The following is a 24181-nucleotide window of genomic DNA, read 5'->3' on the forward strand; positions in this document are numbered from 1 at the left end:
CGTACGGCTTTCGGACTCTAGGGTTTCATCGAGGAGGGAGTTGGTGGGGCCCGATTGGTTCTGGGCCGTTGGATGGTGGGTTCCGAAGTCGTAATCGGATGAGGATGAGGATGGTTTGGCGTTTTCCGGGACGCTACGATTTGATCTTGTGCTTATCGAGAATGGAATTTGGTCAAACAAATTCATGACTATTTGATAGAGCGTATATCGACGGAAATATGGGACAGTTTAGACCTAAAATGAAAAAAAATTGTTGCTCACAATCTTCAATTTATCTGTTCAAAAATCACAAATGTTGCAATCCGTACAGGAATATGAATTAACTGAAACTGATGCTCGCCGATTTACTGCGCAGTCCGACCAAAAAAAAAAAAAAATCTCAGAACTCGTCGACTTGAATGGCGTCGCGGACCGTTTCGTACGCGTCCCTAGGCCTCGACTTCTTGACCCCGGCCATGAACCAGACTTTGTCGGAATTGTGGCCCTCGACGGCCACGCCGGTGACCTTCACCCACACCAGGACCTTGGTCTTCATGCCTTCGATCCTGGCCAGCTTCCCTCTGGAGAGCGTCCCTTTGACGCGGTTCGCATACCTCACGGCAGACCTGTCCTTGAAGCTGGCTTCGCAGGCGGAGGGCAGGTGGACGACGAGCTTGGACCTGGACGCGTCGAGCTCGTAACACGTGATGTTCCGAGGGAAGAGGCCCGGGGGGAGGTTGTGCTCCCGGAGGAGATCGGGCAGCGCTTTCGGCGGCTTACCTGATTGAGGAACAAGCGAAGGAATCAGCAAAGGAGTAATAGTTCGGACAAAACTTTGTAAGGGCCAGAGTTCAAGAATCAATCACACGGATACAATAAGAAAACAACAGCATAATGTACTTGACCTAAGTGACCCAGTTACTGTCGCTGTTCTATTGTAATAGCCAAAGCCAAAACAGTTCAGTACCTTTCAATTTGTTAACGACCCACTTTGCCTTCTCCTCGACCGCGCCCGATATAGACTGGACACACACGAATATTAATGAGGAAGAGTGTCCAGAGACGAACATGTGACTGAGAAATCAGACAGAGTGCTCGTGAGACAAAGCTGGCGGTCTGCAGAGAGAGGCAAGACAGAAAAAAAAAAAAAAAAAAAGCATACGCCGGCCGATTGGGAGACATCCGAAAGGCATTACAGCGCGAAACCAGCAGTATGCAGAGAGAGGCATGACGGAAAAAATCAGATCAACAACGACTCGATCGAGCAACATTTGTTTGCAATTCATCGCATCGACCCGATCATATTATGCAACAATACCAAGAATGACAAGCACATGACCATCAAACAACCTTACTGAACAAGAAAGCTTGTTAAGAAACCATAGCAGATGACATCACAGGGTCATAGGACAAGAGAATTTATGAAACCAGACCAGTGCAGATGCCATTGAAAGGGAAGGATTTTCGAATAGTTGTGAACGCGACCGTACTGAAAGATCGCCGGCGATGTTGGAGATCTCTTGCTTGGCTTTCTTGGATATCCAAAAGCTCCCAGCCTTGGTCATTGCTTTCTCCATTTCCTCTCTGTCTTCGCTCACTAGGAGAGGACAAAAGAAGAAGAAGAAGGAGGAGGAAGCTCTCAGGCCAAAACCCCGCCTCTAAAAGCCTCTTTCTCACTTTGATGTGCCACCAAATGACATTTTAACAGCTTGCCATTATCATATAAAAACGAGTGCCCCGCTAATTCTCATTTGGTTAACACCCGCATGATGACACAAATGCATGTAAGAGTTCACATCGTTATGTTACGGTTCACATCAAGGAATCTTGATGGTGTGAGAAAGCATTTCCAATTCAATCCGTCTCACTTGCATAAGATCTCGACACATGTTCTCTCACATTTCATGCGTACCATCGTAGATTTCAAAAGGACCAGCGACACGTGTCAACGCATTATGCATACGACACGAATTGAGACGCCTCAATAAAGTGGAGGACATACGCAACCTTCAATTGCTTCCTCATTTTTTTTTTCTAACATAATCATTACTTTCATTAATCTTGAGAGGCAAGTTTCATATTTAACGGACGGACTTGTTCTATTTCTTTACTCCCGCAGGTCTCACAGGTTGGAGTTTGTCTCCCAAGTAGGCAAAGTGTCCATTATGCCATTAAATTTCAAAATTGGGTCCGAGACTTGTAGGAGCTTTTAATGCTTTACGTGCAATTCAAGACAGTAATGACAGCATTCAATTATGGTAGTAAGGATTGCTACAACACACCTAAAACCTCCAACAAATTTCATCGTTTACAGAAAAATTAGAATAATTTTATGTTTATTGTTTATGTGTTTTTAATGATTTTAGATTGGCAAATGTTGGGTAGAATTTTACCCGTTTAACCAAACACTGTATAGCGGATGTGAGACCCTTATGATAACTCACGGATGGCATCAATAGCACTAGTCCCCACTCATCGCCTTTTTACTAAGTAATAAAAAGGTACAACTGCTGATCAAAACCCAAAATCGACTCAAAGGCCTACAATTTTTCCTTCAGTGCCGAAAGGATCATTGCGACGAAAGGATCATTTTCTCGTTCACAAAGAATGGGGCCAAGAAAAGGTTTTCTCTAGAAGGTGCGAAGAGTCAAAGACTCGACATCATACTACCCCGTAGAAAGCGTGATCGGAGGTTTAATTCCCGACATACATAATTCCTAGGCGAACGACGATTATAAGATTGCGCTAAGATGGGATGGTAATTTTGACCCGATACAAGTAGTTGGATATTTTGATAGATAAAATGACACCCAATATTAGCAAAAAGCAAAGGTGGTGAAGAACACATATATTCTCCAAGGATTGAAGTTCTCTTTCAGATTACATACTGCCCTTAAATTCTTCCTTTCCTCTATTGCACAAAACTCTTTTGGACCAGCATACAATCTCCTACTGGACAAACAGCTTCGATCAACTGAGTTTTTTTCCTGGGCCTCAATATTGAAGCCCATCTCTTAGGTTGGCTTGAAATTCCTCGTTAAGTTTTGGAATTTAACTCCAAATTAGAGATGATATCAGTAAAGATTACTGTTTTATCTACTAATTTCTCATCTACTTTTGAAACAAAAAAAAAACCTCTCCGTATAAATATCAGCTCATCGTCGTCGACCTCCACGCCCTTCATCCGTCTCTTTTCTCTTCATGTATTTGGATATACCACAAAATCTAAATTAGGCTTATCCGCTAAGAACTACGGTAGAGCGCTTTATGAATGTCTACATGGCGGACTTGATTTTACAAAAGATGGTGAGAATGTGAACTCCCAACCATTTACGCTTTGGAGAGAACCTTTCTTATTTTAATTTGTGCCGAAGAAACACGGGTTGAAAGAGGTGAAATCAAAGGATATTACTTGAATGCTACTGCGGGTACGCACATGCGAAGAAATGATCAAAAGGGTTGTATTTGGGAATCTACCTCCTCCTGAGAGAGTACCCACACGGCAAAGTTGGTGAACTTGAGCTTTTTGCCACCGAGGAGCTTGGCCCTATGCGAGCTCATTGCTTTTGCCGTCCCGAACCTCATAGGTGGCGGAATGAAGAGAGAGATTTAAGTATGGCACTCACTCAAGTGGCACATATATATATTTTTGCGATCACTTGACTGTCATAATTTTTCAATTGATCACTGGAATGCCATAACTTTGAAAAACGTTCATTTCAAAATGTCATGACATTGTAGATTTTTGGCACTTGGATGAATGTTTTTAAATAGTTATGGCATAGTGATCAATTCAAAGTTATGACACTCAAATGAATGTTTTTTTAGAATTTTTGACATCCAAGTGGTCGAGAAAAAAGTTACAGCACTCAAGTGAACGTTGTACGAACATTACATCATGAATACGTTGCATTGTTTTTTTGTGGAAAAAAACTGCGAGAAAACTTTAAGCGTGTGGCAGAGGTTCGGTGGCTGCTCCACCAGGTGCGGCAACGAGGGCAACTATTGTGGTGCCGGGCAGGGAGGTCGGTGCTGGTGCTTCATTATGGGGCACCGGGAGGCTGGTGTCGTTCTCTGGAGGTTAGCTTGGGCTTATCGGGTGCGGCAGTACAGTAGCACGTCAGAAGCTGGAGGCACTGTAGATGGGCTTGTCAAGGTGCTGGATCTCGTCGGGACCGCTGCTAGCTCGCCAGATCGTTGCTAGCTTTTGCCACTTTGGGTGGCGACGCTGCAGCACACGGTGGTGAGGCAAGAAACCAGATGAAAGCAAGGCAGGGCGCAGCGGAGACGCGGGGCATTGCCACGGCGCGAGGAGAGGGAGAGAGCTTGGCCCTTGCTTCAATGTTTCTCGCGTGCGCGCACTCTTCGTGTGCTGTGAACGTCTAATGCGTATCCCACTCCAATGTCTCTTATTCCCGTATGACCATAAGTCTTGAAGGTAATAATGACCTTATTGCTTCAAAATACGATTGAGAAATGCAATCTTTCCTAGTTTACCAAAACCCCATGTGCTCCTCACGTATGAATTTTTTGGCCATTGTGGATTTTTAATGGGCTTGACCGAATTTCATGCTCTTGCGAGCTTAGACCAGAAAATTTAATTAAGTTTAGAACCTACCTGCTTCAATCTATTCAACACCAGGCTAATCCACAATGAAATCATGTGGGCTTATTACTACTAAAACAGAATGCTCCTAATGTGCAAAGTTAATAATTTTTTGTTCAGGGTCAGGGTCGAATCCTAAAAGTGTTTTAAGTAGAGTGCCAAAGTGTCGACAACAAGTTGCTCAACTTGCAATGCTTTTTTATGCGAGGACTAGAGGTCCACAACCGATGCACCGAGTGTCGTAGTGTTGTTTTCTCGTGTTCGTGCCGGTAATACTTGCTTGTAATATTTTGTTCGTGTGAGGGTTAGCTTCCCTACATGTGTGATTTTGTAAGCATAATTCAAAAGAATCATGCTAGCATGACGGTGTGACAATATAACGGTGGAATGCTAGACATAAAATCAGACGTGAGTCCTCCCATGATTGCTAAATATTTTTTGCCATTCATGACGCTTGCAGTTGAGATTGGATCGCTATACTGTTACACTGTCGCCTTCTCAAATCTCAATTAAAAAATTCGAGCAACATTTCCCTCCGACCATCAAACTAAAGCATTTGATATTCACGTGCCCGTACAAAAGTTGGGTAAATTACCAAAAAAGTCATAAACCTATTATAAAAGTGTCAATTTAACTTTAAACATTTTTATGCCAATTCAGGCTTAAACTTTTTTATGCCAATTCAGTCCTAAACATTTTGCATTTGTGGCGATTCGGTCCATCCGGCCACTTTTGATTGAAAATTGCTGACGTGGATGCATCGTCCTACGTGATCCGACCGATATTGAAATAGACAATTTTTATTAATCTTTAATAATTTTTGAATTTTTAATGAATTTTTTGTATTTTTCTCCAACTAGGTCACCGGCCGAACCTCGTCGGCACCGGGCGAGGGCTTCCGCCCCCCTCGCTAGATCCGAGACATGCAAGGGTTGTCAGCCATTGCATGTGGCCGGTGACCCTCGCCGGCCTTTATCTAAAAAAGAAAAAAACAAAATACAAAAAAAGTTATTAAAATATCATTCAAAATTGTTTACGTTAGCAACAATTCACTCCAGCGATTTTCGTTCAAAATTGTTCGGATTGATTGGATTACCACATATGTAAAAATTTTATGACTCAATTCTAAAAAAAAAAAAAATTTACTACTTAATTGACATAATTTCAATAAATTTAGTACTTTTTTAACGGAAGTTGCATGTTTTCCTTATGGCAACACGATGCAATTTTTCTTTTGTTTTTTTGTTCAAACAACACGATCACGATGCAATTGATCAGTTGCTTTTTCATCGCGGCGGAGACGAGTCAGCCAAATCTTGGATTGTGTACCCCTCCTCCTACCGGCTACTGCTTTTCCTATTTTGTAGCCAACAGATTTGGACGATCGAATATTACTTGTCGGAACTCGTAATCCACATACCAAGCATGTTGTTTGGCCAAAGCACATGGTTCGGCCCCAAATATATATGGGGAGAAAAGGAAGGATTATTTTATAAACGAATATCCCGAAACTTATTAAACATTTTTCGCCGAAATTTTTTTTTTGTTGGTTGAAATGCACATGTCGGTTGCTTTAAAAAAAAAAAATCCAGCGTTAGATATTCGATGCGGTATGGAGTAATTCATATATCTTAATAGGCCCAAGTCATTGGCTTAATTTTTTTTTTTACTAAAGATAGATTTAACAAGATAAGTTGGTGGGTCATATTAGAGCTACCAATTTGGTGATCCCCTGGATTATTGATATCAGAATTGTACCGCGCATCATACAAGTAGTATCGGAACCAATGGTCGGTTGATGGGCCTCCAATATATTTCCGCGTTTGGTGCACTATCTCGAGGAAGAAAATCGTGGTCATCATCGCAGCTATTGAGCGCCGCCATGATTGATCTCTTGGAAAGACCGTGAGTGAAGGTGTATCCAACTCGGACTTGACATTTTCCTTCACGTGGAGATAGTTGAGCTTCTGTTGTACAACCCGACACTACTAATGAATGCATCAATTACGAAATCCATGAGGAAACGATTGAAAAACTCCGGCTTTCCATCGTCTGTCCATGTAAAACAATCTGAAATATAGAATGGAAAAACAAAGTGCACCTATCTACAAGCGAGGATAGGGACATGAACCCTTCGGAGACAAAACAAAAGTAATTCTTGGAGCCCTCTTTGTACTGGTGAACAACTGAACGTGGGATTTTGCTGCTGAATCGTCCAGATTGGAATCGCAATTTCCGGCGTGCATGATGTAGCCAATCGCATCCCTCTCTTTTCCTCCACATCACTTCTCCACGAGAAAGCAATCGATGTCGTCTATTGATTCTCTTTCTTTTTTTTGGTTTTATTTTTCCCATAACGCTCTGTTTGTTTCACGGAAAAAAATTTCCTGAAAAAATATTTTCTCCAGTTTACGGTGTTTGGGGAGCGAAAAAGATGTGGTCAAAGAAAGTATTTTCCTTTATGGAAAATGACCCTTCTAAAAGCAGGGAAAATGATTTTCCATTTCTTAAAAATGGGAATCATTTTCCAATCTTTCTTGTTAGGGCTCTCTCTGACCCTCTCGCCCTCGGTGCATTTACACCGCCTGTCTCTGCTCGCAAATCCGCCCTCAACAAGCTCGAGACCATCTCTTCCGCTGCTAGACCAACCCCCGCCATTGCTGTGGCTGGCGATCAATCGAGAAAGAAGGAAAAAAGAGAAAAAGAAAAGAAAAGAAATATAAAAAATATAATTAAAAAAATCGATTTTTTTAATTATATTTTTCTTAAGGCCGTACCAAATGGGGGAAAATATTTTCCAGTTGATTTTCAGATTTTAACCAAAAACCGAAAAATATCGCCATTTTCCTGAAAAAGAACTTCTTGAAAAATATTTTTTTAAAACGCCATATTTTTCACGAAACAAACGGAGCCTAAGTTTACGAAAGAAACTCGGTCTACCATTAACGATGCGCTAGACAAAACTGATTAATCGTTTGGTGCCTAAAGTCCAGTGAGAGAAGGATTCCTACACTCTTAAGAGGTTTGGTGATTGCATGAAGTACTCTTCTAGTTACCCGAAAGAAGAAAAACGTCGTGAAGAAAGCTCATCAAAAGGAGCAAGTGCAAGCTAATCGATGATGGATTTGAAAGCATTAATCATAAGCGTGCCACACCCTTTCCACATAATCGACAATAGATCGAAGCGTCCGATGATTATTCCTATGTAATCATGGATTAAGGGAAGGCGATCGTTAATCAATGCTTGTCATTCGTTACTCGTCGCAATAAAGAATTGTCTCAATCCAAGTGCGCTGTCCTATACAGGGAAAAGGACTGGGAAAAGGTGGAGATCTTGTAGGTAGTATCTGGCCTCTGGCCAATTTGCTGCCTATGTTTTAGGACAAGGAGTATGCAGGCGGGGAGTGAGTGACATCAAGTCATGGGAAAAGAAAGAAGAGATAGGAAACATCTTTTTCACGGCGGCCCCCCTTGCACGTGCCCCTCAATATTTTTGTCATTAGACAAGGATACTCGAAGTGCTTCTCCACTCACCCAAAGGGTTTATCCACGGTGTCCGCGATATCATGTCGGATCATGATTTATTGTAAATTAACTCATGTTTATCACAATTCATGATAGAGTCAAACTCAATCAATTGGTGAATTCGAACTGGACGACCCATTTGTCGGATCTAAAAGTCCCGACTTAAGTCCGAACGTAATTTGAAGATCATATAAAGATTAACCGGGTTTGAGTGGACCGATGTCGGCAGATTTGGACTCTAGAAAGAAAACCGTTTACTTCAGCCATCCAAAATTGTGCTTCGGGCCCCGTTGGGCTCGGCAGTCCGAGGAAATCGTCATGTATAATAATATCTATTCGGGTGTACAAACAGTATCATAAACACTATATTGTCTAAGACTAATTTCGTTGTAAATACTTACGTTTCATCGTGAACGAACAGATATCGTCGACAATCTATTACACTACTTTGTATTAGGCGGCACAAATGAACTTAATACAAGGTCACGATGCTCGCGAGCACCATGGGTGGGCCACACCAGACATAGACATTTTCTTCGATTCGTAATTTCCAAAAAAAGAAGACATTTTACTTGGTTCATAATTTCCAAAAAAAGAAACAGTATCTCTCTCTCTCTCTCCTTGTTGTCTTTAAATAGGGAGGTGCATGGGCCAAGTGAATTAGTAGTGTTTCTTGCAAAGAAAGAAGAGAGGGAGAGAGGGTAGCAAACACAATGGAGAGTCCAAATGGTCAAGAGTTGATCTCAAGAAGAAGTAACAAGGATGTCTCCCTCCTAGAGCTGAGAGATAGGTTGGCGGAGTTTGCTGCGGTCAGAGGATGGGACAAGCACCACAGCCCCAGAAATCTGCTCTTAGCATTGGTACATACTCATCAGACAATCAACACATACTGTTTATTCATCGTGGTTTCGAGTTTCCCCGCCTTTTAAATCTTCGGCTACGTCCGTAAGGTTATGTAAGAAACGCCATAGTTATAATCACAGAAGGAAAACCTATAAGATCAAGACCTACGTTTAGACTAACTGACGAACTGATTGATCATGGACGGTGCAGGTGGGGGAGGTGGGAGAGCTGTCGGAGATATTCCAGTGGAAAGGGGAAGTGGAGAGAGGACTCCCCAACTGGAGCTCCAGCGACAAGGAACACTTGGAGGAAGAGCTGTCGGATGTGCTGCTCTACCTCGTCCAACTGGCCGATGTCTGTGGGCTCGACCTCGGCCAAGCTGCTCTCTCCAAACTCGTCAAGAATGCTCGCAAGTACCCTGTTGTCAAACCCTAACTAATCAGCTTTCCCATAACCGAGAGCGAGAGAGAGAGAGAGAGAGAGAGAGAGAGAGAGAGAGAGAGAGAGAACGAGAGCTTTTCCTTGTTCTTTCCTTCTATGCGAACTCTGAGCGTGAAATCTATTTCGAGTTTCATCTGAGCTGTTGAATGGTCATTCTTGTGGATTGAGGGCAAGTAGTATTGTACTTGTATTCGTGGGAAATGCCAAGAAAATAGCAGAGGCATTCCTGTGTTTTAATAAATGAAGTGATTCTCATGCGGAGCTTGTGGTGGTGCCATGGAATTGATGAATCCTGCTGCATGTGGAAGGGAAAATATAGTAGTAGTTGAAAAAGTTTGAGATAGGAACACTAGCAATATCATAACTTTCGTACGGCGCTCCCTTGAATATTATTTTCAACCTCAAAATCGTTCACTTAAGTGTACTATTCCGGCAATTCGTCCTCCATGACTTTTTTTACTTAATTTTCATTCCGACGTGGCTTTTTAAAAGGAAATTGAAGCCCAACATGGCAAATCTTCGTCCCAACATGACAAAAGAATACAAAAGGTCGTCATTTCTATCTCCTTTTCGCTAAATCCTTCCTCTGTAGAAATGACTCTACATGTTTTCTCAAACAACGACGTCTTTTTTCTTTCTCTAAAAGCTTCCTCTTCTGGAACTCGTAGACCCCATAGAAGAAGAAGCTCTCTCTCTCTCTCTCTCTCTCTCTATAGACGAAGACTAAAGACACGGGAAAAGGCGACAATGTCGAGGGAAAAATTAAGGCATGGTACGTGACGAATCTTGGTTGACAATAGCAAAAATATTGACCCTCGTCTTGGCTTTGTCGATACAATTATGAGCCGCCTCTCCTGCTTCTATACCCCATCGTGAATTTGATAAGGGTTGCCCCAGTTTTAAGAATTAGAGTTTGATTATGGCTCTTGAAGAAGAAAATTGGACTTTGCCCCAATTTCTTTAAACTTGGTTAGGGTTCTCTAATCAAATATCTAAATGATATTGTTTGCCTTCTCAATTGTTCGCTTCATCTCACTGGCGAACCACGTCGGATGATATGTTTTTAATTTATGCCACATCAAATTTTTCCGCGAGGCAATTTACTGATGGCACTCATGTAATCTATTTCTAAAATTTTTGGCACTTAAGTAAGTACCATACAAAAAATGTCACTCTTAGTATTCTTATCCCCAAGAAAATTTCTTATGTCCTTGCAAGGATGTAGGCTCTGTTTGGGAACTACTTTCCCAAGGGGCTTTGGGTGGGAAATTTTGGGTCTTTGGCAAATTTTTCAGGGACCCCTTTGGCCAAATGATAGCCTTGATAAAGCTGGAAGCCTAAGGCCGCCCTGGATTTTTATCATTTTCGGAAGGGCATTCTTAGGGTTTAAATATTTTTTTTCCAAAACTACCCTCGTTATTTTTTCGTTTTTCGATTTTCCCCTTGTAATAATCATTCATCTTTTTGGCGCAAGGCTGGTCGATGAGGCCAGAACTAGCTATCATCAACCAGCATTGTCTGAGGTTTTTTCTTTTTTTCGTATGAACATTGTATATCCGAATTTGGCCACACAACCCAATGAGCCCGTCCCCGGTTTTGAATTTGTTTTTACATAGCAAAAGTGATTACAAATTGTGCTTTTTTCAAACACCATTTAACCCAAAGTTGTTTTCTAATATATTTTTAAATTGTAATTTACCAAACACTACTTACATTTCAAAAATTAACTTTAATGTAGAGCCCCTTGCATTTTTCCTAAAAAAAATTTCCCAAAAGTTGAACCAAATGCACTCCTTCGTCTAGTGATGGCCACAGGCCGGAACCGGCGGTTCCGAGCCAGTTCAACGCCCGATTCCAATTTTTAAATTTACTTTTTAAATAATTAATTATGAAATAAAAAAATAAATTATGAAATTATGAAATAATAAATTATTAAATACAAATTATAATCAAATTTGGGGAAGGAAAAAGGGAGGGGGAAGGGGCTTGTAATCAAATTGTAATCAATGCCCTTCCAGTTTTTTTTTTTTTTTTTTTACAAATGGCTATAAAGCCGGTTTGGAACCGGCCCATATCGGACGGGTTGATTCCGGTTTGGAACTGGCAAGCCCAGTCAATGGGCCGATTACGGGTTTGACTTGGGCCGATTCTGGGCCCAAACCGGCCCGTGGCCATCTCTACATTCGCGACATAAAGGAAAAATACAAACAACTTTAAATGTAGCAATGATCCAATCATCGAAAAAAAATACCAAAAAATTCCTAAACCTATTACAATTGTGCTAATTCTGTCTTTTTTTTTTTGTCAATTGAATCATAAATATTTTGCAATTGTGACAATTCAATGCATTTTGTTGTGTGGCGCCGACGTGGCAATTTTTTAATAATTTTTTTGAATTTTTTAAATAGCTTTTTGTGTATTTTATTTTTTGAAAGGTTTAGTCCGACCATCGGCCCTTGGACGAGGGCTTGCGAGCCCTTGCGGACAACCGGTGAGGGTCGCGGGCCCTTGCTTGACACTAGCGAGGTCGCAATCCCTCACCCGGCCTACGGCGAGGGCCTCGACCCCTCGCCGGCAGCAAGCAAGGGCTCACGGGCCGTCGTCCGCCAGCCGGGGAAGGTCGCCAGCCCAAATTCTAAAAATTATTTAAAAAATTATCAGATCGGCGTTGATCGGCTACATGGACCGAATTGACGCAATTACAAAAGGTTTATGACTCAATTAGCAAAAAAAAAAGAAGTTTAAAATTAAATTGAAACAATTATAATAAATCTAGGATCATTTTTTTGTGGTAATTCTCCCTCTAATCATTCATGACGTGACAACGCGTCGAATTAATGGCTCGTCATCAACGACAAGTGACAGCCAACAAACCAACGGTCAAAGCTTGTTTTTACCGTACGAACGCTCTGTATCCGAATTTGGGTGGATCTTAATACCCCGGGGTGATTGCTTAAGCCACGTGATTAGTGGAAGTGGAAGTGGAATGATGATGATTAATGCATACTCTCGGAAATCCTAATCAGTGGGATCGATACTTGGTGGAGTGGAAAGTTCTCGCCGTCCGACCAAGACTGTCGGGATTCGTCAGTTTCATCCAATCGCCGCCTGCGTGGGGGCCCGTATCAACTCGAAGAAGTTGTCCCATCCCCGCATCAGTGTTGGACATCTGAGTAGAATGTATGAACTCCCCCGCTAGATTTGAACCGCGGACCTCGTTTTCGCGCGAGCTTTACCTAACGATTTGCTTTCGATGGTTGCTTTGGCAAAATCTTTAGTCATGTATGCGCGTATCGATTCTATTATGCACTTTGACAAATTTCTATTTGTTTTGCATAAATTGTATGTACGGATTCTATTTTGCGCGCCAGTAACTTTCTCGAGTACATGCTATTTATGGTGGTGTCGTTTCTAAGTTGCATTCTAGCATATCAATTTTCAAGATTATTTTAGCATATCTCTATTTGAAAGCGCTTTCAGTCATTATAAGGCAACAAAAAAAAAAAAAGAAAGTACATTTGTAGAGGGTAAAGGTGACCGGTTCCTAAAAAAGGTGGAACCGCCGGTTCCGGTTCCGGCCGATTCCGGTTCGGAACCGGCTGGTTCCTAGGCCCAATGGTTATTTTTCCTTGGGCCTCCTCCCTTTTTTTTTTTTTAAAAACCTGGTCGGAATCGGCTCGGAACCGGCGGTTCCGGGCCGGTTCCGACAATTATGGAACCGTGGGCCCGGTCAATGGGCCGACTCCGGGCCCACGGTTCATTTTGGCCATGTCTAGTAGAGGGTTCCTCGCATTACAATATTTCCAAAAGGAAAAATTTCGTATTCTTATTTTTTCAAATAAAAGTCTGAAATGAATATTATTTCAAATAAATATCTGACTAATGGTATTTTCATCATTTATATATTTTGAATTCTTTTTCTTTTTTTAGTTTCTTTTCTTCCTTTCTTTTCTTATTTTTCCCTTCCTTTTCACCGACGGTCACTAGCGAGGGCCGGCCCGTGCCGGATCCGGGCGAGCGTCGCCCACAACTAGCGAGAGCCCGAGCGAGGCAACCCTCACTAGTGGCCGGTTGTAACAAAGAAAAAGAAAAGAAAAAAAAAAAAAAGTAAAAGATGAAAAATGCTCCTGGTCGGATCCCGCTTTGAAATAATAAGGATACTTAATGCTTTTATTTGAAATAAAGTCATTTCATGCCTTTATTTGAGAAAATGAGGACATTTCGGGCCAAAAGTCAGAATTTTCCTTTTCCAAAATAAAGTATAACTAAATGTACGATAAGTAATCAATTTCATGAATTAAAAGTTTGTCCTATATCCATTATGGCAAGATTTTTTTTTTGTCATATTTGACAAGTGAATTATATTGACAGAAAGATAAAAACAAATTGCATAAAGTGATAGTCCATATTTAATAAATCAATGGAAAAAAGTGTAGACAATTGAATAACAGTATCAAAAAATTATCGACAAATCACCCGAAAATCTGCTAATTAACCTGTAACCATTTTTTGACAATCACGAAAATTTACCTCCTGACATTCTCTCTCAAACCTAGCAGATTGCCACAGATTTACAGTAGAATTGCTGGATCAAGTAAACTGTATTCGCTTAAACAGCGTACATCCCTCACTGCCTGTCTTAACTTTTCTTAACTAGAGTCTGAACCACAAACGTCATATGAATTGCAAAGTACAAACTGAAATCTCCATTAATCAAAGCATTCTCACGACAAGTCTTTAGAATGTTTCTTCTACTTGTTTTTTTCCCATTATTCTCACCTTTCGCTATTTGAAAAGACTAAAAAGATCATTCTCTTTCCCCACGGTTCGGCCGCGAAGGGCGGCTCGCCTGAGCTTTTTCATGGATCTGTTGCCGGTGAAGCGCAGCCATCTTGTTGAAGTGTTCCATGTTCATATTCTGCATCGAGAAGGAACAGTTATATCCCAAGCATAATTTATGCAATGTTAGTGCTAGCATATGCTTACTAATTTCACTTACTTGGGCGAGATAGACACAGTAAGGGTCCGGCACGGGCAGCACCGGAGCGCTGCTCCTGCCCTCCGGATTCACTTGAGCTTGAAAGTGCTGTGCGGCCACAAGCGGCGGCAACATGTAGGGCTGCGGCACGAACGCCGCCATGGGATTGATGTCAAGCATCCCGAGCCCAACCCCTGCTGTGCGCGCTGCGAGGAGGGACATCTGGAGCTGCTGGTGGTGCATCGCCACGCTGGGCAGGATCATCTGGGGCATGTTGTTGCGGAGGCTCATCATCTGGACTTGCGCTTGGAGTTGCTTCAAGTAGTCTATCACCTCGTCTAGCATCGAAGCCTTATCAGTCTGCAATGTTTCATTTTAACATGCGTCAGTGGAAAACAATGTGTTTTCCTGCATGAAAGTCTATCTGCGGAACACTTCTGCAAAGATTTTTCTGACCTTGCTTGCGTTGGGCACCAACCTCTGCAGGGCCTTCAGCTTCTGGTTTATCCTATCTCTACGTCGCTGCAATGACCATATTTACAAATTGCATTAGGAAAATAAATAGACAAATGAGAGAACATCCCTTTCTGTTTCCCCTTTAGCTGAATTTTTATTCTTCATCAGCTTACTTGAACCTATCCGATAATATCATTTTAGTATACCTATCGAGTGATGAGAAGTTATTGTATTGTTTATAAATCATATGATGGATCAATATCATCTGAACCATTAATCAAACGGGTCCCATAATGAGACCCACGTGGATATATTCGACTTATCTGGGTCCATAGACCATGCAATAATTTTCTGAGTAGACTTGTTCTACTAGATCAAGCCAATCACATTTTAAGAACTGATGAGATTCACGTTGGAGACTCTTATAAAGACATAAATTCTCATGGCTTCTTGAATTATATAGCTTCCACATAAGAAAACAGACATTCATATGCTTGTTAAGACGTATTATGTACATGTGACTACTTTACCTGCTCTGAGAGATTATGAGTCGCAGAAGGCCTACTTCTCCTGGTTGATCGTGAAGGGTTAATTTCACCTTTATCCTCACCCTCTTCATCTTGATTTTCCTGTCAAAGCGAAAACCATAAGATGCGATCAAACACTTCGGCAAACAATGCTAATGTTTCCTTGAGCGAATCGAATTTCTTGAATTCAACCGCGTATCTTTCTAGGAATTCTATCTCTCTGGGGTTCATATCGACTTTTGAAGCAAGCGAGTCACACGTGACATGACGTCTATTAACCTATCGAAAAGACGTGATGAAGATTCGATAAACATGATTAACCCCCATCTGTCAGGTGGCTCTTTTATAGAATTAAGCAAATGTCCGCGGTGCATGTATTACGAGTAAAGAGAACTCATGTACCGATTCGCCGTGAGAAGCCGGACCGTCCTCTTCCGTGGTTTTGGTCTTGAAGACCACGGGGGATGCGAAGGAAGCCCACGTCCTCATCGTCATGTCGTCGTCCCTGCAAATCGCGGCGGTCGCGCTGCCGCATATGCTGCGTTCCTCCCTACTGATTCCCCCACCAACGCCATTGTCCGACTTCATCTTCATAACATGGACAGGCTCAGAGTCCGGCCGCTTCCTTTTCCTGACCAAGTAATTATTCACCGGACATTGCAGCCTGGCATGGCTCCTGTCCAAGTGGCCACCAGTTGATGGTGGTGGGGGATGGTCATGTCGGGGAGACGATGGGTTATTCTTGTGACACGTGGCCTGGCGGACAATGGACTCTAGTGTGTCACTGCTTGCCAGTAGGGGCTTCAAGAGGCCGTGGCCATGCATGGCCAGTCGCCCATTCTCCCATGTCAGCTCTGCAACTCCATGATTTGACCTGTCATACATGTTCAAGCTCTTCATACAAGCACAGATTCGATGGAATTGATGCAAGGGCGTGTTCCAAGTCCAAGATAAAGATGGTTTAAACACAAAAATGGATTGGATTTCTCCGCGAGAAAAAGTAAATTTATGTACACACTGCCGATCGACACACGAATATAGGCATATCGAGCAAATTAGGGGTGCGGGGGGGAATATCTCGATGAAACGAGACGAATCAAGATGGTGGATGATGCGAATGTTGCACATCATACATGGAAGAAGAAGAATAAGAATGGTGAGGATGAATCTGGGGGATCTGCACGTGCGAAGATCTATTAGTCCCATCTCCTCCTTCGACCTGTTCTTGTCTTTGTTGCCTCAGATTCCATTCTGGTGCTACGCAATCACTCATCTCCCTCTCTTTCTCTCTCTGATCTATGTGAACGGGAAGTCTAGTAGCAGATTTTTGAGTTGGGATTCCCATGTGTAGTTTCCTCATCCATGGGGACCCTTTTTGGGTGTCAGTCATGTAGGCTTGATAGTGATTTTTTTTTGTCACAAATTACATAAGAGGTGCAAAAATTGAAGAAGAAGAAGAAGAAGAAGAAGAAGAAAACTTAATTGGTGGCCACAGCAATGGTCCATGAGGGAATAAATATGCTTTGATCCTTGTACCATAGATGACCACAACATTTGATTTGATGTAGCTGCATCGCATTGTATTTGTGCTGTGAAAACGCTATCTTGTTCTAAAGTCGCAGCACCACGAAACTGGGCGAGGTGGCTTCCTGGAAGTCACTCATAAACTGATGTAATTTCGACGGTGAACTCACGGCTCGCGAGGCGGACGGAGACAGTCGGCGAGCAGAAGCGATTGTTGCGTCCGTATCTTCTCTAGGGATGTCTCTAATAAGTCCCCGTCCTGTAGGTGTGATTGATGTGGTCTCGTGCGATCACGAAACTTTGTGGCTATTGATGGAATAGAAAGTGTGGGAGTACCTCAAAAAATGAGGAGAGCGAGACATTGACATGGAATTGATATTCATACCATTGAGATCAGAGGGCAGAAGTGGTGGGCTCGATGTTGAGCTGATCTGATCTACTTGACATTAATATTTCCCCAGTCCCCAAGCACATGACAACCTCAAGATCAGATCCACCATAGCTGGTTCAGGTCCACAATTTCCTTGGTCAAATTTCTTTTTGGGCACACCAATTCGGTTTTATCATTTGTGACTCGAGAAATTTTGAAAAGAATTAAACCCGCGTTGAAGAAGACATATAGAAAAATGCTAGCACGAAAGAAACACCACCTTTGTATCCAGCAAGACGATGAAAACCTTATTTTTTTTTTTTAGGCCTAATCGTATCTACACTCTAATTGAAGAACTAAGTAATCGTGAATACATATCTTTTGTGTCTCGACAATAAAGCATCGATAAGATTTGTCTTTTACTTGCATTACTGACGTGAGTTCCGACATTTGTTGATCGCCGATTTTATGATCGTTCTTTTGGATCGTGAACATGTGATAGATGAAAGATCATAGTGTGTCATGTTTCCTGAACAAAATACGTGTCTACTGACATGGCCTGCTGCGTAGATATAATGCAATGTGATGAAATCTTGGATGTATCCAAATCATTCGGTCATCGAGTGATTGGGACAATCCATCCAGTTTCTTCTCAGCCAGACAGTTGCTATTCCATCTCCTGCATGTCCAGCGAACACGTAGCGGCTGCCCTCTCCATGCCACGTGGAGAGCGTCCATTGGTCGTCTGTGGCCACCACGTGTCAACATCAATCCATCTTTTTTTAACCTTCGATCCAAGGTGTCGGCCATGAATCCTGGGCTTGGGCTTGTTGGACAGGACCATGCCAGTGCAACTTGTGGGCCCACTCAGTAATCGGTCCAACAAGAGATAATGGACTCATTGTCATTGTTATTATTCATTTTCGAGTTATCAAACTATGATTTTTCAAAATTCTATTTCTAACTAAAGGGAGGCTCCAAATAGGATTCCAATGAACAAACTCGACACTAAAAGACGGATTTCGCATAGAGGAGGCTCTCGGCGCTCCGCAATAGGCACCTAAAAATTATTTCGTAAGGGCCTGGGGTCTATTCTCGGATAGCGGAAGGTCCACATCGTAGAGTTCGAACCAATAAACTTTGGTTTACACGAAAAGGCAGATCGCACCTCCGTACGATTTGCTTAAAGCGATGGGGAGCTCGTATATTATACGGATAAGCTTAAGAGCTCCAACTATTATGCATTTGGCATGGCAATCCGCATGCAAAAAGAAGAATCGTATTCAACATAAGAAATTTTCAATTTTTTTTTTTAAATACTTGTTTTTCGAGATAAATTCTCAGGAATTATTCATGCCCAAAGTGTTTAAGGTCTTAACACTAAACGACAAGCTGCATCCCAACGGCAATGGGTTGGGCTTAGTGGGCTCATGAGTCATATAGACGAGTTCCCAAGACCTAGTATACAAGCAACTTGTACGACGATGTACCTACGATTATTCATTTTGGCCCAACCGTGGTATATATATATAAGTCTCTATTGTAGGCGATATAATACGTGAGGACAAGATATAAAAGACAATCAAAATGAAAGTTGATGACTGGTGATAGAATAATTAAATATTAAATCATGCATTCATCTAAAATTAAAATTTTTAAGAACGGTTAGTAATGATCTCACAAAATCTCACAAGTCTTTTCGGACTCATATTTGCTTCCGTAATTATATATAATAATTGAATATTAAATTACGAATTAATCTAACAATTTAAGCTTTTAGAAAAATTAATAGGTCGATCTTCTTCAAGTTACTTACACAATAGATAAATACTTCTATCCTCTGTTAATAATTTTTTTCCCTCATAAGTTCACCAAAAATCTTTGTCAATGTTGAATAATCAAGATATTCCTGTTATTTGGTGAAGATTTTGAGTGATTATCAGCACAAAAACCAGACAAAGCCGACCCAAATTCCCCGTGGCAAAAGGGAAAGAGAAAGCCTTGTGTACAGTCGCAAGGGAGAAAAAAGCGACGAAAGACGACGAATTGTGCTTGGACTCGCTGGGAAGCAAACGTGAGGATGCTTCGCGGGACAAATGCGACAAATTTCGTTCCGACCCACTTCACCCGGCGAGGTTCTCATGTCCCTTTGAAGGCCACAGGAGCGTCACGAACCCCAGGGTATTCACCGGAAGATCACATCATATCTGAAGACTGCAGTAACCAGTGACTAGTAAGCTCGGGGCTGATGGCTATTTTCACTTGATTCGAGGGTAGTTGTGTCTGTCTGAGTCTATTTTTTCACTGGGTTCCTCTTAGTGACCGTCACTTGTATGTCTTTGGCTCTGATTTGTTGTGTCCTGCTTTTTGGTTCAGTGTGTGCCAGTGGTTTGATGGGGAGGCGGGGGGTTGGTGGATGTTTGATATCATATGTCGGTTGATACGTATCTGTCATGAAGCTGATGAGGCGTGACTCTTGTGGCTCAAATAATTGTAGCATGCACAGGTGAACCATGAATCTTGATTTTGAAGCTTCGTCGACTTTTCATTTGCCTGTTGCTGGTTGGAAACTTGCAGTGGCGTTTCTTCAACTTTTGGTCTCCCTACCGGATGCAATCATTCACTCCCATGTTTTTGTTGGTGTTTCCTAATTTTGCACCTCATAACATCCGAAATGTTCTTTCCCATAGTTGCTGTCTGCTAGTTGTTCACTCTGGATCTTGGATCTTTAGGACACCATTATCACAATCGTTTAGAGTATTGTAAGTTTCTGATGCAAATTCTCTCTATTCTAGAACTGAATGCACCTGTTGGTCTGTGTATTTATGTGCTGCTACCGAAGAATTTTCTGTCCTCAGATTCTGCAGAAAGTTCTGAACTTTATCCTCCAGTTGCTTATTCTTGAATTGCTTAATCAGCTGGAAGATCAGAAAATTACGTCTTCACGGACCATTTTGTCTTGCCTGGTCATGGATCAAAAGAGTGTCAACTAATCTGTCTGTGTTGGTATCTTCAAAGTTTGAAACACTAGGCAAATTGCAACATGTTGACATAGTATAATCTGCTGTGTGTCCTTCTATTGCAGTTTATCAGGTAAATTCGTTTCACGGTGAGAGATTCTCAACCAATCTCCTCCAATGGGAGTGTTCTGCCTCTCCTTGTTTGTCTTGTTATCTTCTCTATCCCTGGGTTTCGCTCAAAAAGTTGCATATTCTACACTCATCGTGGATGGTACCAATACAGTAGCCCAAACTGATGATAATTTCATCTGCGCAACTCTTGACTGGTGGCCTCCCGACAAGTGTGACTATAATATCTGTCCTTGGGGATACACATCTGTGATAAATCTGGTGAGAGTCTGGAAGTTCGTATTATGTTGGGGTATAATTGTCGCACTTATATTATTAATCCATTCGTTGCTTTTGACATATTTCAGAAGTTATCTCATCCTGTTCTTGGGAAGGCAATCCAAGGTTAGTCTACCTGTGAAGCTTATTGGATTTTTTAAGCTATAGGATTGTCTTTCAAGCTATGCATGGTCGGATGAAAAGCCTAAATCACCTCTGAAAACTGCACTGTTCTAATATGTCCACTTATGGAGTGGGATGGACATCACATTTGTTAAGCATATTGTCTAATGCATCCCATTGCTAATCCATCATGTGGAATGATAGCTTTTAAGAGTTTGAGGATAAGGATTGGCGGCTCTTTGCAAGATCAAGTTGTGTACGATATCGGAAAGTCGAAGTACCCATGCCATCCATTTAGAAAAGAGAAAGGTGGCCTGTTTGGCTTCTCCACAGGATGTCTACATATGGAAAGATGGGACGAATTGAGCCTTTTGTTCATCAGAACAGGGTAAGCTTAAGTTGGACTGCTCCTTAATGAACTAAATTAGCACTATATCATGTTATGCTTATATCATTGCAAAATCTTGAGGTTGTTCATAACTTAATGTGAATTTCGGAGAAGTAAGAACTTATGCTTTTGTATTTGGTTATTCCTTAAATTGCTTTCTGAATGAAGCATGGGTGTCACAATGATAGTTATGAAATTTGAATATTCTGGTTTCAGGGCCCTTGTGACTTTTGGCCTGAATGCATTATATGGACGGCACCAGATCAAGAAGGATGTCTGGGGAGGAGATTGGGACTTCAGTAATGCATATGAGCTCATAAAGTACACAGTTGCGAAGAAATACCCAATAGATGCTTGGGAATTCGGTATGCACTATGCTTAGAACAATTTCCCATCCATGTGAATCTGCCTCACCTCCATGATTCTATTTGCTTGAAGGTAATGAGCTTAGTGGAAGTGGGATCGGAGCAAGTGTTGGGGTTGAACAATATGGAAAAGACTTAGTATCCCTCAAAGCCATTATCAATGAATTGTACAAGAATGCTCGTTCAAAACCTTCCCTTGTAGCACCAGGGGGGTTCTTTGATCAGGATTGGTACAAGAAGCTTCTGCAGGTTTCGGGTTCTGGCGTGATCAATGCCATGACCCATCATATTTACAATCTGGGACCAGGTACAGTACTGATGCTAAGCTATTTTATCGTATTTGTCATATTATTCTAATATGATTGAACCTGCAGACATGTAAAGATTCAATAGGTTGTGCTTACCTGAATTCTACTGCTTTCTTCTGATAGCCGACCAATGTGCATTTTCGTTCCAACTCATTCTTCTGTTAATGGAAGAGAAATTCCAGAGAATCTTCTAAAACATTTTTCACCTCAAATATTCTTCAGAATTTGGTGTGCATGTCGCTTGACCTGGACTTGATCCTCTTAAGATGACCTGATAGGTGGTCTTTTCCCATTTCAGGTTCCGATCCCAATCTTGTGAGTAAGATTCTGGATCCTAATTACTTGAGTCGGATGTCCAAAACATTCAGCAATCTTATACAAACTATTCAAGAAAACGGTCCTTGGGCCTCTCCGTGGGTCGGTGAATCTGGTGGGGCTTACAACAGTGGTGGTCAGCATGTTTCAGACACATTCGTAAATAGTTTTTGGTAATCTTGCGACACCCTTAATGTAAAGTCCTCATTTGATCAACTTCTTAGATCCTCTCAGGCAAGCCTGAATAACTTGTGATATTAAGAACTCAAGCCATTCCTTTCTTATGTGAATTAGGTACTTAGATCAGCTTGGCATGGCGTCCAAGTATAGCACCAAAGTATACTGCCGGCAGACTTTGATTGGAGGAAACTATGGACTCCTCAACACGTCAACGTTCGAGCCCAACCCTGATTATTACAGGCGAGTACATGTTGAGAATGTGTCAACCTTCATTATCTAATAATGAATGAGGAAAAGATTATCCACCTTGGTTTTGCTTGTTCCGCGGAACACTCAATATTGTTTGACGGTTCTGAACAGTGCACTCTTATGGCATCGGCTCATGGGGAAGGGCGTTCTTGCCATTGACAGTGATGCATCCTCATTTTTACGCTACTATGCTCACTGTGCAAAAGGGAGGGTAAGGCTTCTTCAAGCTTTAGTTTGTTCCAGTCGAAGTAAGAGCGTAAAGACAATTTTCAATGGATTTGGATAGCTGTTCTTGGTTATCAAGATTTGATTAGATTTTACTCGTCTCTCTCCTGTACTGAAATGGTCTAGAATAAAGATGTCCTGGGGGTAGTATGCTTATGCAGTGAGGTTAATCTTTCTATAGGACAGCAGAAGTTTTGTCATGGAGCATTTGCTTTTTGAAATTGAAGAGTGAAGCTTTCATTACTAGGTAAAAACTAGAGGGCAATGTATCATGTAACTGGATATACGTTGTTGGGACAATTATAGAATTAACCGCTGTATTTACGTATCCGTCAGTCCCTGACCCTTTTTTGGATACTTTGGTACACAGGAAGGCATTACCCTACTCCTGATCAATTTCAGCAACATGACTTCCTTTACAATCAGTGTACGGAATAGCAAAAACTACAGATTGCATATTGAACAACCGATTAACAGAGAGAGCATCTTCATTCGCCGGTTGAAGAGAGCAGCATCATTTGTTGGGTCGGGATCATTGCATGGACAGTTGATCAGAGAAGAGTACCATTTGACTCCAAAGGATGGAGTCCTTCAAAGCAAAATCATGTTGCTAAATGGAACTCCATTGGAGCTGACAAAAGATGGGGAAATCCCAGATTTGAAGCCCGATCGTGTCGATGTAGATACACCGTTAACCATAGCTCCTTTGTCTATAAAGTTCGTAGTTTTCCCCAATTTCGATGCTCCAGCTTGTGTTTAATTTGTTCTTCTGAATACTGAATATGGCATAGACGTATTATGTGCCGTAATTCCGAAAAGTATGGATTGGTGGTTTACACCATGTTGATTTTTGCTGGCTACTCTTTGTATGTCACCTGACCACCCAATAATTAGCGAACATTACGAGAACACGAACTTTGATACAATGCTCTGGAGTAAATGTAGACTGAACGGACAATTGGCCTTCGATTTAACTGTGCATAGGGAATAAAAGCAATAAGATCCGGGCATATTCGTATACATCACACTAGATAAATGTTTGGCAACAACAATTGAAGAAAATGGGTCGGAAGTGGGTTAATGAAAGAAGCGAACAAAGAAAGCTCCAATTCTACTTCCCAAGCAGGCGGCGACCACGCTGAGTAGCTTGTTTAACACGGTAATCAAGCTCATCTGCATCATTTTCAAAATGATCCAGAGATTTGTTTTGCCTGCAATGATCAAAACAGTGATTTGTTCAGAAAGTGTGTAGCACCCTCCTGGATTCTGTTTTACCGGCGTAATAGAGCAGGTGCGGTCTTTGAATAAACGGGCGGAAGGTGTGATACATGATGGAATAGAAACAATAAACAGAACTCCATATCAACACAGCAACATAATTCCAACATCAAATTTTAAAAATGCAGCAGTGAACTATCAAGGACATTGATCA

The 24181-nt window shown here is 41.7% G+C and overlaps 6 protein-coding genes and 1 long non-coding RNA gene across 12 annotated transcripts in view; 3 read left to right on the top strand and 4 right to left on the bottom strand.

The window, feature by feature from the left end:
• Positions 1-9653, top strand: part of LOC125315813 — a 20429-nt gene extending 10776 nt beyond the window's left edge. The window contains exon 2 of the long non-coding RNA XR_007199094.1: positions 9419-9653. This is a non-coding gene — a long non-coding RNA (uncharacterized LOC125315813). The remainder of the gene's footprint in view (positions 1-9418) is intronic.
• On the bottom strand, positions 302-1644 carry LOC115734942 (uncharacterized protein At5g01610-like). Its single transcript, XM_030665971.2, has 3 exons — positions 1470-1644; positions 947-1001; positions 302-759 (listed from the first exon to the last, which is right to left on the bottom strand). Exons 1-3 carry the CDS (start codon positions 1554-1556, stop codon positions 380-382), a joined length of 522 nt encoding a protein of 173 aa, XP_030521831.1. The 5' UTR covers positions 1557-1644; the 3' UTR covers positions 302-379.
• On the top strand, positions 8753-9409 carry LOC115734943 (dCTP pyrophosphatase 1-like). Its single transcript, XM_030665973.2, has 2 exons — positions 8753-8970; positions 9164-9409. Exons 1-2 carry the CDS (start codon positions 8824-8826, stop codon positions 9386-9388), a joined length of 372 nt encoding a protein of 123 aa, XP_030521833.1. The 5' UTR covers positions 8753-8823; the 3' UTR covers positions 9389-9409.
• The window catches only part of LOC115734922 (zinc finger protein ZAT4-like), a 23343-nt gene continuing 8586 nt past the window's right edge, over positions 9425-24181 (bottom strand). Inside the window, exon 2 of the mRNA XM_048281675.1 lies at positions 9425-9468. The gene's annotated coding sequence lies outside the window, so the exon portion shown is untranslated. The remainder of the gene's footprint in view (positions 9469-24181) is intronic.
• Positions 14002-16797, bottom strand: LOC115734929 (transcription factor PIF7-like). The gene is made up of 6 exons (XM_030665953.2): positions 16489-16797; positions 15758-16229; positions 15359-15457; positions 14829-14894; positions 14394-14732; positions 14002-14312 (listed from the first exon to the last, which is right to left on the bottom strand). The coding sequence occupies exons 1-6, from the start codon at positions 16743-16745 to the stop codon at positions 14202-14204; spliced, it is 1344 nt and encodes a 447-aa protein (XP_030521813.2). The 5' UTR covers positions 16746-16797; the 3' UTR covers positions 14002-14201.
• On the top strand, positions 19256-23587 carry LOC115734923 (heparanase-like protein 1). Of its 5 annotated transcripts, none has more exons than XM_030665936.2 (10): positions 19256-19522; positions 20335-20599; positions 20686-20722; positions 20924-21107; positions 21324-21472; positions 21546-21779; positions 22079-22268; positions 22390-22515; positions 22636-22735; positions 23120-23587. In XM_030665936.2, exons 2-10 carry the CDS (start codon positions 20387-20389, stop codon positions 23507-23509), a joined length of 1623 nt encoding a protein of 540 aa, XP_030521796.1. In that variant the 5' UTR covers positions 19256-19522; positions 20335-20386; the 3' UTR covers positions 23510-23587. The 5 variants fall into 5 exon arrangements, with proteins under 5 accessions (XP_030521796.1, XP_030521797.1, XP_030521795.1 ...); XM_030665937.2 differs by having other exon boundaries at positions 19256-19430; XM_030665935.2 differs by having other exon boundaries at positions 19435-19580.
• The window catches only part of LOC115734932 (SNAP25 homologous protein SNAP33-like), a 3125-nt gene continuing 2614 nt past the window's right edge, over positions 23671-24181 (bottom strand). For both annotated transcript variants that reach the window (XM_030665958.2, XM_030665959.2), the window contains exon 6: positions 23671-23960. In XM_030665958.2, the coding sequence (XP_030521818.1) occupies positions 23861-23960 (100 nt within the window). In that variant the 3' untranslated portion in view covers positions 23671-23860. The remainder of the gene's footprint in view (positions 23961-24181) is intronic.

Source organism: Rhodamnia argentea, chromosome 7 (assembly GCF_020921035.1).
Source record: "Rhodamnia argentea isolate NSW1041297 chromosome 7, ASM2092103v1, whole genome shotgun sequence".
NCBI lineage: Eukaryota > Viridiplantae > Streptophyta > Magnoliopsida > Myrtales > Myrtaceae > Rhodamnia > Rhodamnia argentea.

Coding starts and splice junctions, on each gene's coding strand:
- LOC115734942 (XM_030665971.2), bottom strand. CDS start 1,556: ATGGAGAAAGCAATGACCAAGGCTGGGAGCTTTTGGATATCCAAGAAA. Junction 1,002..1,469: donor ACATCGCCGGCGATCTTTCA/GTACGGTCGCGT, acceptor GTGTGTGTCCAG/TCTATATCGGGCGCGGTCGA. Junction 760..946: donor GGTCGTTAACAAATTGAAAG/GTACTGAACTGT, acceptor TTCCTCAATCAG/GTAAGCCGCCGAAAGCGCTG.
- LOC115734943 (XM_030665973.2), top strand. CDS start 8,824: ATGGAGAGTCCAAATGGTCAAGAGTTGATCTCAAGAAGAAGTAACAAG. Junction 8,971..9,163: donor GAAATCTGCTCTTAGCATTG/GTACATACTCAT, acceptor TGGACGGTGCAG/GTGGGGGAGGTGGGAGAGCT.
- LOC115734929 (XM_030665953.2), bottom strand. CDS start 16,745: ATGACTGACACCCAAAAAGGGTCCCCATGGATGAGGAAACTACACATG. Junction 14,895..15,358: donor CTCATAATCTCTCAGAGCAG/GTAAAGTAGTCA, acceptor TGGTCATTGCAG/CGACGTAGAGATAGGATAAA. Junction 14,313..14,393: donor ACTGTGTCTATCTCGCCCAA/GTAAGTGAAATT, acceptor TTCTCGATGCAG/AATATGAACATGGAACACTT.
- LOC115734923 (XM_030665936.2), top strand. CDS start 20,387: ATGGGAGTGTTCTGCCTCTCCTTGTTTGTCTTGTTATCTTCTCTATCC. Junction 20,723..20,923: donor TCTTGGGAAGGCAATCCAAG/GTTAGTCTACCT, acceptor GTGGAATGATAG/CTTTTAAGAGTTTGAGGATA. Junction 22,269..22,389: donor ACATTCGTAAATAGTTTTTG/GTAATCTTGCGA, acceptor TATGTGAATTAG/GTACTTAGATCAGCTTGGCA.